The sequence below is a fragment of the Propithecus coquereli genome, unplaced genomic scaffold, assembly GCF_000956105.1.
Source record: "Propithecus coquereli isolate 6110/MARCELLA unplaced genomic scaffold, Pcoq_1.0 Scaffold146, whole genome shotgun sequence".
In the NCBI taxonomy this organism is placed as follows: Eukaryota; Metazoa; Chordata; class Mammalia; order Primates; family Indriidae; genus Propithecus; species Propithecus coquereli.
In genome coordinates, this window is record NW_012138969.1 from 3635665 (window position 1) to 3653161 (window position 17497).

Sequence of the window (17497 nt, forward strand, 5' to 3'; positions counted from 1 at the left end):
CAACCCGATTCTAGCATGGCATGAAAGATAGATGATCCTTATCTTAACTCCTTTCTGCTGACTCCTGGTCTTTTAGACAAAGCCTATCTCTTTCAGCCAATTGTCAACTAAAGAATCTTAAACCCACCTATGACTCGTAAGTCCCCGCTTTGAGATGTCCCACCTTTTTGGGCCAAACCAACGTATGCTTTCCATGTATTGATTTATGACTTTACCTGTAATTCCTGTCTCCCTAAAATGTATAAAACCAAACTGGAACCCAACTACAGCAAGTCCACTTGCTCAAGGCTTCTTGGGTGTGGCTGCAGGTCATAGTCCTCAAATTTGGCTCAGAATAAACCTCTTTAAATTATTTTACAGGGTGTGGCTTCTTTTCCATTGACAACAACCAGGGGCTCAAACTTATATCTGGCTGAAGTCACAGTCCAAGTTCTTTCCACTACTTGGATGCTCCCTGACTTACGATGGAGCTACATCCTGACAAACCCACACGAAAATATAGTAAGTTGAAAATGAATTTAATATAGTAACCTACTGTACATCATAGCTTAGCCTAGCTTAACTTAAATGTGCTCAGAACACTTACATTAGCTGGGCAAAATCATCTAACACAAAGCCTATTTTATAATAAAGTGTTGAATATCCCATGTAATTTACTGAATACTATACTGAAAGTGAAAAACAATGGTTACATAGTTACTCAAAGTATGATTTCTACTGAATGTGTATTGCTTTCACACCATCATAAAGTCAAAAAAATGTAAGTGGAACAATGGTAAGTCGGGGATCATCTGTATTTGAATAGGGACACACAGTTATACAAAGAGAACATGTAAAGTCAGTGAACACAGTGATCTACCTTCCTGGTGATATAAGAAATGCAAATGGACAAAATCCATGAAATACATTTTTCCTATTAAATGAGAGTTTTCCCCCCTTAGAAGCCACCTATTTCTGGTAAGAATATGTTTGTTTACATGACGTTGAAAGAAATTTGTTAACATAGGTTGAAAATCCTAAATTCAATTATCTTCTTGACCAGTCATTCAGGTCTTTGAGGTCTGTCATAAGAAATCTATCATAAGATCTGTCATAGGAAAACAAGCTAAAATTAGCTGCAACGCCATTTAGAATTGTCTAAAAACTTTTAATTAAAAAATCTTGTCTAAAATTTATTTTTGAATATAATAGTAATAGAGAAATGAAACAACTGTATCATGACATATTGCACAGCCATTAAACTTTTTAAAAAATCTTTGTAACAGCATAGGAGATTATTTATGGTATGATGTTAAATGAAAAAATCAGGATACAAAGTTATGTAGCATGAGCCCAACTGTTTAAAAAAACTATAGAAATATGCTGAAATTTTAACAGTGGCTGTTTCTGGGTAGTGGGACTATAGAGTAATAATTTTCTTATTTTGAATTTACGTATATTCACAATATTCTACAATTTTAAAGTTCTATAATAAATAAGTAGATACATTCAGAAAAAGTTGCCAGTAAAATTAATTTCTCTGATTCAAATGTTTTCATCCCTATTACAAAGTATCTCTCCCTGTCTCCAGGTGGAATGCCGGAAGACAGAACATGGTTCCTCCTCATACTGCTGATCCACAGTAAGATAACCAATTAGATCCCAAGGAGATAATTTTCATTTTCTCAAAAAAAGGCAAAAAGTTGCAGCCAGTGGCATTTACCATTATGGAGACCAAGGGTTATGACCATGCCCAGGAGGGACCCGCGTCCTCCAGCAGTAGGCCGGCTACCATGGACGACAACCGCTTATTGATCAAAGCTGTTGGAAAAGAAGATGTCCAGATGGTCCAGCAATTGCTGGAAAGAGGAGCTGATGTCAATTTCCAGGAAGAGTCAGGGGGCTGGACAGCGCTGCATAATGCAGTGCAGACTGGCAGGGAGGACATTGTGGAACTTCTGCTTCATCACGGTGCGGACCCGTGCCTGAGGAAGAGGAATGGGGCCACTCCCTTCATCGTCGCAGCGATCGTGGGAAATGTGCAGCTGCTCAGACTTTTCCTCTCCAAGGGAGCAGATGTCAACGAGTGTGATTTTCACGGCTTCACGGCTTTCATGGAAGCCGCCGTGTACGGTAAGGTCGAAGCCTTAAGATTCCTTCACGGGAGTGGCGCAGAGGTGAATTTGAGCAGGAAGACAAAGGAGGATCAGGAGCGGCTCAGGAAAGGAGGGGCCACGGCGCTCATGGATGCTGCTGGGGAAGGCCACCTGGATGTCGTGGGGATCCTCCTGGATGAGATGGGGGCGGATGTCAACGCCTGTGACAATATGGGCAGGAATGCCTTGATCCACGCTCTTCTGAGCTCTCGTGATAGGAACGTGGAGGCTATTACCCGCCTGCTGCTGGACCGTGGGGCTGATGTCAACGTGAGGGGAGAAAGAGGGAAAACGCCCCTGATCCTGGCAGTGGAAAAGAAGCACTTGGCTTTGGTGCGGATGCTTCTGGAGCAAGAGCACGTAGAGATCGATGACACAGACAGCGAGGGCAAAACCGCCCTGCTGCTTGCTGTTGAACTCAAACTGAGCGGCATCACCCGGTTGCTGTGCAGCCGTGGGGCCAGTACAGATTGCGGGGACCTTGTCATGATAGCCAAGCGGAATTATGACCGTCCCCTTGTGAAGTTTCTTCTCCTCCATGGGGCTAGAGAACGTTTTCACCCTCCGGCCGAAGACTGGAAGCCTCAGAGTGCCCGTTGGGGGGCAGCCCTGAAAAATCTCCACAGAATATACCGCCCTATGATCGGCAAACTCAAGATCTTTATTGAAGAAAAATACAAAATTGCTGACACTTCTGAAGGGGGCGTCTACCTGGGGCTCTATGAGGAGCAGGAGGTAGCTGTGAAGACGTTCTGGGAGGGCAGCACACGTGCGCAGCAGGAAGTCTCCTGTCTGCAGAGCAGCCGAGAGAACAGTAACTTGGTGACACTCTACGGGAGTGAGAGCCACGGGGGCTGCTTGTACATGTGTGTCACCCTCTGTGAAGAGACGCTGGAAGCGCGCTTGGTTGTGCACAGAGGGGAAACTGTGGAAAATGAGGAAGATGAGTTTGCCCGAAACGTCCTCCTAGCTGTATTTACGGCTGTTCGAGAACTGCACTTGTCGTGCGGATACACTCACCAGGATCTGCAGCCACAAAACATCTTGATAGGTGAGTTCCCGACCCGCAATTCTCCCTTTGAAACTGTAGGGTCTTTGTTGACAAAAGGAAGAGTTTTCCATTGTATAAAGGAAAGGTCTAGAGTAAATGTGGATTATTCAGTTTGAGGATTATTACACTAAATTCCTAGTTACAGTGCAGTCTCTCCTGCCGCCAATTATAACTGAGTTCCCTTACTCCACACGGAGGTTGGTGCATGCCCGCAGAATACCAGGCTAGCCTGATATGCCCTTAGCAAAATAAAGATATGCAGGTATGTCTCAGATGAAACCAGCTCCGGACATTTGAAGTCCTAAAGAAGTCTGCAAGCCAGAGAATCCTACAGGTGAGTTCCTTCAGACGAGGCGGCAGTAACTATGAAACTTAATGGCAAAACTGAGGTCAAAATTGAGGATGTCAGGACAAGATGTGACACAATGAAGACATAGACTTCAAGGCAGAACAAGCCAGAATCCACTGGTCCAAGCCCAAAGCAAAATAAATGAAAACAACATTAAAGGGAACAAGCAGAGCTGAGTGTAGAGTCCCAGGAGGCGACATGGTACAGTGGAACGAGCCAGGGCTCCAGCCACAGTTGGGGTGGCTTAAAGCCTAGTCCCACTGTTTTGTATAACATAATAGCTTTGTAACCTCAAACAAGTCACTTGATTCTGTGGGCCTCAGTTTCCTCATTTGAGGCTGATAATGCCTCCTTCATAAGGTTTTTTATGAGGTCTAAATGCAGTATATTAAGCAGACAAGTCACCTGGTACATTGTGGTTGCTCAGGAAAGGCCAGGTGCTTGTCTAAGGGTCTAAGCAGAGTAGATACCTGATCCATAGACATGCACTGAGATTTAAGCTCGGTGTAAGGGAACAGGACAAAAAGAAGGTGCAGGTATTGAGAGACAGAGAAGAGTATTTAAGGTCCTGGAAGAGAGAAGCAGGTATATGTAAGAACACAACTGGGATCTGGACTTTAGTTTGAGGACAGGTACTGATGACATGCCTTTCTGGCTTTTAGCAATTTTACTGGGGAGATTGACCAGGGCCAGAAGGTATGTATAGTTCCATAACGTGAAGCAGAGTATTCAAGATTCGGCCAAGGGTGAAGTCCTCCCCAGTTCTGTTGATCTTGATTCAAGTATCATATAACATGTTCTAAAGAAAAAATGACTTGTGTACTGTCTGTCCTTTGGACTTCCTGGCATCATTATTCCATTCTAAAGTTTGAACAATAAATAATTGCTTATACTTCTATCTCAATGTGGTGAACCTCATACATGCTACAGAAATCTATTCCTTGCATCAAACCCTTAAAATGGTAGGAAAAGAAAAGGGCAGAAGCTCTGACAACCAGTTCCATCCCTCCTGCGCATTGACATTAACAGAAGCAACTCACACAGCACCAGGGATTCTCAGCTGCAAAGTTGGGCTTAAGAGTAAAAAATCATTTAAGATACGTAGGGAGTACCAATAGCATGAAAGAGATTCATCAAACAGAAGAATTTACACCCAGGGAAACAGAACTAACTGAATGTGCTAGTTTCCTATGGCTACTGAAACAAATTGCCACAGTCTTGGTAGCTTGAAGCAACAGAAATTCATTCTCCCACAGGAGGCAGAATTACAAAATCAGCTCCACTGGCCCCAAATCAGGTGTAGGAGGTGGAAGCTGCAGGAGAGAATCTGTTCCTTGCCTCTTCCAGCTTCTGGTAGCTAGCTTATGGGCACATCACTCCCATTTCTGCCTCCGTGGTCACCTTGCCTTCTTCTCTTCTGTCATCAAAACTCCTTCTGCCTTCTTCACGTAAGGATACTTGTCATTGCGTTTAGGACTCACCCTGATAACCCAGAATAATCTCCCCATCTCAAGATTCCTAACTAAATCCCATTTGCAAAGTCCTTTTTTTATGATATAAAGTAACATTCACACATTCCAGGAATTAGAATGTGAATATTTATTTAGCCTATCATATTGAGTAACCACAATACAAATTTAAAGTAAGTATCATTGATAAAGCCAGAGAACAAAGATAGGTTATTACATCTAAGAAGCAAAGATAGCATTGGGAAAAGAACCAAATAGAGAATTTAGGAATTAAAAATATAATTATTGTAATTAAAACCACTCAAGAAACTAATAAGTGATTATAGCAGAGTTGCAGGATATGAGGTTAATATAAACAGGTTAATCACTTTCCTATTTATCAGCAATGCACAAGTGGAATTTGGCATTAAAAACAATACCATTTATATTATCAACCCCCAAAGATAAAATACTTAGATCAAGATCTAGAAAAATATGCACAAGATCAACATAGGAAAACTAATAAGACTCTGATGAAAGAAATCAAAGAAGAGCTAAATAAATGGAGTGATATTCCATATTTACGGATAGGAAGACTCAATATTTCCAAGATGTTAGTGCTTTCCAAATTAGTCTATAGATTCAATGAAATCCCAATCAAAATCCCAACAGATTATTTTGTAGATATTGACAAACTGATTCTAACATTTATATGGAGAGGCAGAAGACCCAGAATAGCCAACATGATATTGAAGGTGAACAAAGTCAAAGGACTGACACTACCCGATTTCTAGACATGCTATAAATCTATGGTAATTGAGATAGTGTGGTTTTGGCAGAAAAATAGACAAATATATCAATGGAACAGAATAGAGAGTCCAGAAATAGACCCACACAAATTTAGTCAACTGACCTTCGGCAAAGGAACAAAGGCAATACAATGAATAAAAGATAGTCTTTTCGACAAATGTGCTATAACTCCTGGACATCTTCATGCAAAAAAGAATGAACCTAGACACAAACCTCACACCCTTAAAAAAAAATTAGCTCAAAGTGGATCATGGACCTAAATGTAAAATGCAAAACTATAAAACTCCCTAGAAGATAACATAGGAAAAAATTTAGATGACCTTGGGTTTGGTGATGACTTTTTAGATGCAACACCAAAGGCACGATCCATGAAAGAAGAATCGATAAGTTATAGGAATTAATTGACTTTATTAAAATTAAAAATTGCTGCTCTGCAAAAGATACTGTGAAGAGAATGAAAAGAAAAGCCACAGACCAGGAGAAAATATTTGCAAAGGACGTAGCAGATAAAGGATTGTTATCCAAAAATATATGGAAAGCTCTTAAAACTCAACAATAAGAGCACAAACAATATGATTAAAAATGAGTCAAAGACATTAATAGATACCTTATAAAAGAAGATACACAGATGGCAAATATGCATATAAAAAGATCCTCTACATCTTTTGTTATCAGGGGAATGCAAATTAAAACAACAATAAGAAACTATTGCACACTTATTAGAATGGCCACAGCACAGAACACCGACAATACCAAGTGCTTAGGAGGATGTAGAACAATGGAAACTCTCCTTCACTGCTAGTGGGAATGCAAAATGCTACAGCCACTTTGGAATGCTACAGCCAGTTTGACAGTTGCTTGCAAAACAAAGTATGCTCTTACCATATGATCCAGCGATCACGTCCCTTGGTATTTACCTAAAGGAGCTAGAAACTTACGTTTACGCTAAAACCTGCACACAGATGTTTACAGCAGCTTTATTTATAATTGCCAAAACTCGGAATCAATTGAGACGCCCTTCAGTAAGTCAATGGATAAATAAACTGTGGTACATCCAGACAATTAGCTATTACTCAGTGCTCAAAAGATGTGCCACGGAGAACAGGTGTATGCAAGCTTATCCACAAAGTCCAAGGAAGCTGAGAGACTGAAGAAAGAGACTGATGAATCCATTTTCTCAGAAAGAAACATTTAATGGGGTAATAGGGACTTAGGAAGAGAAGCCACGTCTGGCAGTGGGAAGCGAAAAGATGGTGGAGGTCTGTGCCATTCTTTTCGAACAAACAGGAAAGTATAAAGGGATGGAAAGTATTAAAAAAAAATTACAGGGGGATGAAGACAACTTGACTAATGGGTACAAAAATACAGTTAGAGAGAAGAAATAAGTCTCGTATTTGACAGCACAAATAGGGAAATTATAGTTAACAATAATTTGTTGTATATTTTAAAATAGCTAAAAGAGAAGAATTGTAATGTTCCCAACACAACGAAGAGATAAATGTTTCAGGTGATGGATATTCTAAAACTCAAAAGCTCCCAAAGAGAAAAGAAATCACCTACATAGAAACCAGAATCAGATTGGCATAAGACTTCTCTCCTCAGCAACTTGGGTGTAAGAAGAAAAAGCTGAAGAGAACAAAGCGATTTAACAGCTAAATTATCATCCGCATGTGATTCAAAATAAACACATTTCTAAGTGTTGAAGGATTCAGAAAACTTTCCACCCACAGACCCTACATGAAAGAACTGCTGAGAGTGTGCTGTAGGAAGCAGTGAGAGAGTTTGGGAGAAATCAGTGACTTATAGGAAGCAGGTTGAACAAAGAAATAATTAACTTTTTAACGTTCCCTACATAGGCGTTATTTTTGCTTTTTTGAAAAACAAAAAAGCCGGGCCGGGCATGGTGGCTCACACCTGTAATCCTAGCACTCTGGGAGGCTGAGGTGGGAGGATCGCTCAAGGCCAGGAGTTCAAGACCAGCCTGAGCAAGAGTGAGACCCCCGTCTCCACTAAAAATAGAAAGAAATTAGCTGGACAACTAAAAGTATGTAGAAAAAAATTAGCTGGGCATGGTGGCGCATGCCTGTAGTTCCAGCTACTCGGGAGGCTGAGGCAGAAGGATTGCTTGAGCCCAGGAGTTTGAGGTTGCTGTGAGCCAGGCTGACGCCACGGCACTCTAGCCCGGGCAACAGAGCAAGACTCTGTCTCAAAAAAAAAAAAAAAAAACAGAAAGTAAAAAGCTGTTAATCCTAGATGATGTTGCTGCAGTGGGAGCGAGGGTTGGGTGGGGAGGAGGGTGAGGGAAGAAAGAGGACTGAGGTTCCTAACTCACCTGCACCAGGGCGGAGGGCAGATTTTGTTGTACCTGCCCATCAACTGCTTGTTACCAGTGTGGTATTATTTAATTACAGAAACTAAGCCTAAGTGTTTAAAAATTTTTATAGCACAATAACAATATCTGTTGACTCTGATAGTAAAAAGCTGAGTTCTGTAAAAAAAGAAAATCAAGTGTTAGAAGGGAAGTTAAATGTTCCATTGAGGCACTTGCAAATTCAAGTAGCAGAAAGCTCAACTCAAAGTGGCTTAAACAATGAAAGGAATTGATTGATTCAAGTAATTGTAAATAATCCCTGGTTTCCGATCTGCGCCCTACCTGCCGCTTCAGACTCGTCACAGGCCACTTCTGACTTCTCCCTGCTCTTGTCATACTCAGACCTTTTTTCCATCAGATTGGAATTCTCCAGGCTTCTCAGGAATTCTCAGGAATTTCCATCTGGAATTCTTTCTCCCCTCTCTTCTGCACTCCCCTTTTCTACCCCAGTTCTACTCATCTTCTCAGTCTAAGTGTCTCTTCCTTAAGGAATCCCCTCACCCCCACCACTAGCCATGTAGCTCTTCCGTAATACACTTTCAGAGCATCCTGGGCATTTTGCTAGCATTTCCAAAATTGCAATGAATTTTATATTTATTTGTGTGATTATTAATTATTCATTTAATATCTGTCTCCTTGCCCAGAGACTCCTGGACTATGTTCTCCTTCTTCACCTGTCCTTTTATCCCTCAATAAACACTTGTTGAAAAATGTAATGGGCTCATTTTTATCACTTGTTGAAAAATGTAATGGGCTCATTTTTATCAGACTCTGAGTTCCCGCACGACTTTGATGTCTAAGTTCAGAATCAAAGAGGTTCTAGAAGCACATAATTGTACTGGTCACTGTCCTAATTGGGGATACCCAGCCTTCCTTCTCAGACTCCTTCAAGCCAGAGGCAGGGGACCGCCTCTCAGAAGACAAATCACTGACATTCCCTCCTTTCACCCTGTTCCCGAACTCTCAACCATTCATCCCCGTTTTGGAGGACTCAGCGGCTTCATTCAAGGGAAGAAGATTCTGGAGGGGACAAGGAAGCAGTAACTCACTGCAAGCACATCGTTGACCCATGATAACTGTTTCAAATGTCATAGTGGCTGTGACTGGTTAGCTCGATCTAGTGGACAGTCTTGGATTTCAAGCTTTGTTGGTTAGTTGTTTTTTAGCCATAGCATGTGACCTTAACTCCCGCCAGCAGCTCCTTTACAAGTCTACGCTGATTGCCCCAGGAACTGCGTGAATGGGGAGCTGGTTATATTAAGCCTCATCTCTTCCTACCCCTTGGCCTGGAAAAAATAAAATAAAAAGTCCTGCTCTTGGCAGAGACCTAATAGATGGAACAAAACAGTGCAAATGACAAAGTGTTTTGAGGAATAAATAGCAATACAGATATAAGGTTAGTACCTTCCTCCGAGGTGATGGATTGTACAGGATGCTACATGTTTATTTAAATCAATTGACTCTCACATCGTGGAGAATGAATATTTTCAGTATGCCTCTGCAAACTCTTCCTTAGATTCTAAGAATGCTGTTCGCCTGGCAGATTTTGATAAGAGCATCAAGTGGGCTGGAGATCCACAGGAAATCAAGAGAGATCTAGAGGTAATTTCTACAACCCAGCCTACTTTCTCTTCTTGCTGCTTCTTTATTCATTCATTGCCTTATTTTCTATGGCCAATTAGAGGACGTTCCTGTTTTAACCAGGAAGAAAGGAACTTTCGAGGCTTCCCCCCCATCTTGTTCACTGTCCTCATTTCCCTGTAGACCACAGCATTTCCTGGGGCCTCTCCCACAGCAGAGCTTTGAAGATGAAGAGGAGAAGGTATAACAGCCTGGGTCAGTGTAGAGTTGGCTGTCTCTGTGGCACCTTTCTGTACCTCTTTGGATCTCTCTGTTCCTCTGCCAGCTACATAAGTAAATAAATTGAGCAGGCCACACCTCTACTCCAAATACTTCCAGGAGGGATTTTCAAAATCTCGCCAAAATACACCCAGGAGTTATTTTTCTGCCTCTGGACAAAGTATTAATAAATGAGATCTCTTTTTCCATCTCATTCAAACTCGTAGGCTAAGCTCTGAAGAAGGCCAGTTACCAAGGGCCTCCGAGAACACCTGGGAGGGATAAGGCCGATCCCCATCTTGAAAAGAGCCTAAGCTTGGCCAAAACGGTTCAGACCCTGAAACAGCTGTTGCTCCTGAGTGGACACGGAGACTGGCCTCTGCAGACCAGAACTCCCAGGCTGACTCTGACCCTGGTGGGGCAGTTCTGTCTTGGAGAGTTTCCCAGTGTGCTGAACTTTGGACGCAATGGACAAGAGCTCTCCATCCATGTGTCTGGCCTCTTGGTTTGGTGGCTCCAGATTTTGGCACTTCCCTGACTGGTGTTCTGCCTAGTGCAGAGAGTTCCTAAGGAGAACCTCCTTCTCCACCTTTCCTTCCTGCCTTGTCCCAGCTCCTGGGACCCTCCTGTCCTAGAGTGGCTCCTTTATCTGCTGCCTGATGTAGCCCCAGACCCAAAGACCCAGGTCCCAGACAGGCTCCTAGTATTCCCCTTGTTTAAAATATTCTCCCTTTCTCCAATTTATCTATAGTCTATACATACATTTGAGGCCCAGCTCAAATGCCTTTTCCTCCAAGCAGTCTGCCCTGACAACTCTGTCCCAGAATTAGCTCTCGCTCTTGTAAACCTAAATTGTGTGGACCTTGAAGAGTTCTCTGTGTAGAAATTTGTGTCTTTGCTTTCTAATAAGCCTGCAGACTCACTCCCTAAGATTCCTCCTGTCTTCCATTTGCTTATGTCCTACACTGCACCTTCCAGGGTTACACAAATAGAGAAGTAATTCACAAGCACCTTTGGCTTGATTTGCGGCTTTTGTGCAGGCCCTTGGACGGCTGGTCCTGTATGTGGTAAAGAAGGAAGATGTCTCTTTTGAGAAGCTGAAAGCTCAAAGTAATCAAGAGGTGGTTCTGCTTTCTCCAGATGAGGAAACTAAGGACCTCGTTCATCGTTTATTCCACTGTGGGGAAAACATGAGGGACTGTCTGAGTGACCTGCTGGGTCACCCCTTCTTTTGGACTTGGGAGAGGTAAGTAAAACTTGAATGGCTACCGCAGGACGTGCAGAGGGTGAGCTGGTATGGGCAGGAGTTGGGGCTGGGAATCGGCAGACCCAGGCTTTCCTCTCCGCTTGATGTTTATTAGCTGTGTGTCCTTGGAGAGATGACCTAACCTCTCTGGATTCTGGTTTTCTCTTCTGAAGACTGTTGGGGAGATGGGGAAGAGATGCCTACTTCTCCCATCATGCAGAATTTTTGAAGACATGGTTTGACTACTTGTATTAAAAACCAAAATCTAATAATTTTCTGTTTCTGGAAAGAGCGAGAAGGATGGAATGATCGTGATGATTCTGTCACCCTCAGCCGCTATAGGACACTTCGGAATGTGGGAAATGAATCCAACATCAAAAAGCGGGATTCTACAAGTGAGATCTTCAAACTCCTGCAACTTGGACCATCTGAACATTCCAAAAGTTTTGCCCAGTGGACTAAAAAGGTATGAATTGTTCCTATGGTCCAGGGGTTATTCCAGGAATGAGAATCCGTGTAATGTTTTGTGTTAGTTTTTCTAACTTATTTTATACCCTTGGCTGACCAGGGGCTAAAAAGGTGATTTCTTCCTCCCACTCCCCGACTCAGGCTCTCTTGGCTCTTACAGGTCTCTACTGCCCCTTTCGGGGGCCAGGTCCTCCCTCTGTCCCTGAGACCCGAGTAAACTCCCATTTTCTCTGTGTACTACAGAGTAGACCCTGACAGACTGTGATTCAGGCTTCCCCTTAGGATGGCCTTGTCCCAGCCCCTGGGCCTTTCCCCCACGCCTGGCTGATAATTCTATTACCATTATGATAAGAGCAGAACTGGAGCTTCACCCTGGCAAGGTGCACCACCACCAGGCGTTTCAGTCCAGGGAGAAGCTGGCTGCCTCCGCTGCCTGTAAACAGCCCAGCTCTGAGGATCTGTGTACAAACCTACATTCTACATTCTACGAAGAAAAGATGATCTTTCAAATTCCCCCTTTTCAAGAAAAGTTCCACTTAACTTGAACTATATATAGTGAAACTCCACAAAATTAATCACTGTCTCAATCTGGTCAGTATTATCAGAACTTTCACCATTGTTAATTAACAAACATCTATCAAATGCCAATGAGATGCTAGGCTCATGTGAGGCCCTGAGCATACAAAGCGGAATACAGCATAGTCCCTGTGGGGAAGGGAACCCCACAGAAACGATGCTGTATGATGCTTGCTGGGCCCCCAGGGACATATGCAAAGGACTGTGGGAGAATCCACAGTCTTCAGGTCTTTGAAACCAACAACTTCTCTATCCTAGGCCTGACCTGGGCCTCTGCTTCTCCCATACCTTTTTGTTTCCAGCTCTCATTTTGCTTTCCTTCCTTGATTTGTCTCTAGACTACACGACACACTCATAATTGCTGGCTTAAGTCCATTTTCCTCTCTAGCTTTTAAGTTCCATGAGGGCAGAGACTGTCCATCATTCTGCCCGTTATTGTGTCCCTGACATAGAGTAGGTGGCCATGACCCTTTGCTAAATGAATGTCTATAAAACTTCAGCTAAAACTGAAACTTGTAGAAATGGATTTGAAACCAGAGCAGATGACAATGATAGCTAACTGTCACACAGTGCTTGACTATATGGCAGCCGCAGTCCTTAGGACTTTATGTGAGTTACCACATTCAATCCTTATAACATCCTCTGAGACAATAGTGTACATTTTGCAGATGGGCAAGCTGACGCACAGACAATTCCTCCAACCAGAGAGAGCCAGGAAAGGGTGCAACAGGATTTGAAGCTGGGAAGAATGGCTGCAGATGCCATGTGTTTAAGCTGCTCCATTAAGCTATTAATAGGATGGCGTCCAGTCCAACAGCTCATTTAATTGCCGAGGCAACTGAGACTCAGAGATGGTACCCAAATTATCCATGGCTGGACGGCCGGAGATTGGCAGAGCTGGGAAGGAAAACCTGGTTTTTTTTTGTTTCCCAATACATTGGTTCTTTTCTCTAAATTTGATTGACTTATACTGAATTTTGATTGACTTCAAGTTTTACCATTTAATTCCCATTTTAGACTTTGTTTTTCTGTTGATTTTAGTGACTTGCTCATTTTCAGTTCACATGGTTTTGTCAGCACATGTCTAGAGTCTGAGTTTTCCAGCGTATACAACTGCATTTGTTCTTGGCTGGCCCCATGCTGAGCACATATGTGCTGGGCGTTGTGGGCAGTGACAGCAACATCATCACTAGTGTTGGTTTGTCACAGGTCACTCTTCCTAAGTGACCCTCTGGCTTCATAGTGGTTGCATCTTGTTCTCTTAGCCCAAACTCTCTCTAAATATGAAAGTCATCTATGAAGATGACAAGCACAGAGAAACAGGAAGGCATTATCTGTGAAAGAAGTTCCCTGGGACACCTAGAGGCAAGGAGAAACAAGTAACCTCTTAGAAATACACTTGGTAAAAACAAAACCAAACAAATGAAAAACAAGCACGCTCACTTTGGCAATGGCTGCCAGGGCTGGTCTCAGTCTGAACCACCCTCTTTAAGGAGGAAATGTAGTCAAGGATGAATTTCAAAGGGTGGCCACAAGGATAAAAATACTGTATAGTACAATGAGCAAATTTTCTAGTAGAGTAGTCAAAGATGTTTTTAAACTATGGTTTAATATATTTAATTTTTTATGAAAACAATTTAGTTGGAAAATAGAGACAAAAATTTACAGTTACTCGTACTTCCACACCCAGACACAATTATAGTTAGCATTTTGGTATACAATATTTATTTCATTCTTTGCTCTCTATGAATTTACTTTAGTAATTAGTGGTCATTGCAACATATATTCAAATTTATACTTTGCCTTTTGGTATTTATATTCCACCAGAATTTATTTTGTGTTGCCACCACATTTTTGTGTCATGTTTTGTTTTTCAGATTAATAAAAGTGTTATGAAAGAAATGAATGAGTTCTATAAAAATAAAAGAAATTTCTACCAGAACACTGTGGGTGATCTGCTAAAGTTCATTAGGAATATAGGAGAACACATTGATGAAGACAAGAATAAAGGGTAAGTATTGTTTTCGTTCCTATAAATCACGTCTGAAATGGGAATGATTAAGAAATCTAATTCTAAAATCATATCTGCTATGGAAAGAAAAAAATTTATTTTGATGAAAGAAAAGTAATTCCTCCCATCTGTTTGGAAAAGGGCTATCACTATGGCTTTAAAATTAATGATGGAAACATCCAGCAGGCTCTCATCTTCCTTTTTAGCTTTTGCTAGAAAAAAGGCAAAACAAATAGAACTGAAGCTAGTGAGTTTCTGGGTAAAGTAACACAGAAGACCTGATGGCTGGGTAAAGTGAATGTAGAGTTATAAAAGTCTAAAAATAGCCTCACGTTAGTTAAATCAGCTTTTGCTGCCAAAAATGCTAGGGGCAAACTCACAAAAAACTTGCAATTTGGGTCTCTTCTGGATTTTGGAATTGTACATAGGGAATTATGGCAGTGTACTATTTCCATTTGATAAATGAAAAAACTGAAGTTCAGAAAGATAAAATGGCCAAAGTTTGCGTAATTAGTTTATATTAGTTTAAGAACGGAGTCAGGAGATAAGTCTTGCTATGTCAGATTCCAAAGTCCTTATTCATTCTGCTATAGAAATCAAGAGAGCAAAGAGATCTTTGGGGCCGTGCGCTGTGAAAGGGGGAAGAGAAATTTGAGACTAGCATGCCAAACTGTTTGTGTTTCGTTTCAGGATAAAGTCGATCATTGGAGAACCTTCCCGTTATTTTCAGAAGACATTTCCAGATCTGATGATCTATGTCTATACAAAACTACAGAACACAGAATACAGGAGGCATTTCCCTGAAGCCCACAGTCCAAACAAGCCTCAGTGTGACAGAGATGGCGAGGCCAGCGGGCTGGCCAGCGCCAGGTGCTGACTTAAGTCGTCTGAGTTCAGGGTGCCACTTAGTAGCTGAGGGGTCTTTGCTTGGCAACCTGCAATTCTATGGGCCTCTTAACTAACGCAGTTGCTTGTGAGGGACGAGTTGGGTAGCCGATGTGTCGCTCCCTGGCAGAGTGCATTCCACATGTCTCTAACAAAAGCAATATGTGCCCTGACTACACTAGTCCATTTTGTCGGGGAAAGCTTACATGCGGAACCCGAAGGGCACTCTGCCAAGATTCCTCTCGTCAATTGCACCAAAGGAGTGAGAGCCTAGGCCCCTGATGCTGAATGTTTTACAATTGTCTCATGTAATCCTCCCAATGACCTTGCAAAACAGGGTTTATTATCCCCATTTAAGAACTGAGGAACCTGAGACTCAAGAGTTTGAGCTACTGGCCCAAGATCATACAACTTGTACAGAGCACTGTATAAATGGATGTGGTGTTATTGTTAACTCTCACCTGGGCACTTTAGAACTCAATTAGCAGCCGGGAGCTCTTCTGTTTAATTTCTTTTCTTTTCTTTCTTTTTTTGAGACAGAGTCTCACTTTGTCACCATGCGGAGAGTGCAGTGGTATCATTGTAGCTCCCTGCAACCTTCAACTCCTAGGCTCAAGGAATCCTCTTTCCTCAGCCTCCTGAGGGACTGCAGGCATGTGCCACAATGCCTGGCTAATTTTTCTATTTTTAGTAGAGATGGAGTCTCACTTTTGCTCAGGCTGATCTTGAACTCCTGAGCTCAAGCGATCCTCCCGCCTCGGCCTCCCAGAGTGTTAGGATTATAGGTGTGAGCCACTGCACCTGGCCCCAAAGCTCTTCTGGATGATACCCAAAAGGAATATGCCAAAGGGGCCCCAAGAGACTTATTCATTCATTCATTTGATATTTATTGAGCACCTAGTATAAGTCTAGGCACTAGTTGCGTGAATTCCATTCCTTCTTGAATCACTTGCACTGGTTTTCCATGACCTTAAGGCAGTAGTTCTCAACTCAAAATTTGTGAAGCATACTCTAAAGCTTTGCATCATTGTATTAGGTCTGATTTTCTTTGAGTGACATTTTCCACTTTAGAAAGTAGTATTATATACAATGGAAAATACTCAATAAGTAATTCCTGGGTAAGTTTTAAGAAAGGACATCCTGCTCTCTAAAAGTGGAAAAAGGAGCTATATTTGGCCCTCTAATAGTTCTGTAACAATGTGGGCCCGGAGTGTCTTTATAGAGAGAGAATTCTCTCTTGCTTGAATTCTCTGAGAGTTTCTGTTGACACTCCATAAATATTTCTCATTCAGTTGTCATCATCACAAACATTTTATTGAGCAGGTAGCTCATCTTAGGTACTGTGCTAGGCACGGTGATTCTGTGCCGGGGCTTGCCAAACAGAGGTGGCAGTTACACAGAGAAGAGAGGAGCTTGCCTATCCAGAACGTACAGATAAGCAACATAGGTGAGATGATGATGGTAAAAGTAATGAAGCTACTACTTATTGAGCACCTACTGTTTTCTAGTGCCTAGTGCTTTTCCGTATGGCATCCAGCAATATCCATGATGATGCTATAAGATGTGGTTATTCTCATTTTGTGGAAAAGACAACTGATGCTCAGAAAAGATTGGTAAGTTGCCCAAGTTCACACAGGTAGTGAGTGGAAGAGCCAGGATGTGAACCCAGGTCAGTGAGTCACACCTTAGGGTGTGGTCTTTCTGGAGTGCCAAAGACGGTGCGTTCAGGCAGGCTAGACTAGTCACTGTTCAATGTACAAGGGCTTTCATCCATTCCACTCCACTGAAGCCTAGCAGGTCAAGGTTACCAGTGACCTTCCCAGTGCCAAATCCACTGGGTCAGTTTTCTGTCTTCATCAACCTCCCAGCTACAGTTTACTCACCTGGCTACTCCCTTGCTCTTGGAACTGTCTCCAGCATCCTCAACCCTGTACTCACCTGCTTTTCCTCCCCTTGGCTTTCTTCTCCACAGTGTCCTTTGCCAGCCCCTTCTCTGCTCAGCCTGTCAACACTGGGTGCCTCCCACCTAATCCTCACGCAGTTCTCTCTTTGACCTTTCTCCCTAGATGATCTCCTTGAACACCGTGACTATGGTCACCGTAAATAGGCAGGTGATACCCAGGTTGGGAAATTCAGCTTCCACCTCTCAATGTTACTCTCACCCACCTAACTGCCTCCACATTATCAGTCTTATTTGATTTTTTCAGCCCCCTTTATCCAATCTGTTAACAAGTCCGGCTGGTTCTCCCACCGAAACAGATCCCAAATCACTTCACAGCCCTTTTTCTCCACTGCCTGGCTCAACCCA

General features: G+C 42.4%; 1 protein-coding gene across 1 annotated transcript; it reads left to right on the top strand.

The window, feature by feature from the left end:
- Positions 1-425: 425 nt before the first annotated feature.
- Positions 426-15181, top strand: RNASEL (ribonuclease L (2',5'-oligoisoadenylate synthetase-dependent)). Its single transcript, XM_012639968.1, has 7 exons — positions 426-501; positions 1571-3186; positions 9681-9766; positions 11044-11249; positions 11583-11715; positions 14171-14304; positions 14995-15181. The coding sequence occupies exons 2-7, from the start codon at positions 1707-1709 to the stop codon at positions 15179-15181; spliced, it is 2226 nt and encodes a 741-aa protein (XP_012495422.1). The 5' UTR covers positions 426-501; positions 1571-1706.
- Positions 15182-17497: the final 2316 nt, after the last annotated feature.

Bases quoted from the DNA above. Each gene is read 5' to 3' on its own strand.
- RNASEL (XM_012639968.1), top strand. From the start codon at position 1,707: ATGGAGACCAAGGGTTATGACCATGCCCAGGAGGGACCCGCGTCCTCC. The intron at 9,767-11,043 runs GTAATTTCTACA...GCTTTTGTGCAG, and splicing joins AAATCAAGAGAGATCTAGAG to GCCCTTGGACGGCTGGTCCT. The intron at 11,716-14,170 runs GTATGAATTGTT...TTTGTTTTTCAG, and splicing joins TTGCCCAGTGGACTAAAAAG to ATTAATAAAAGTGTTATGAA.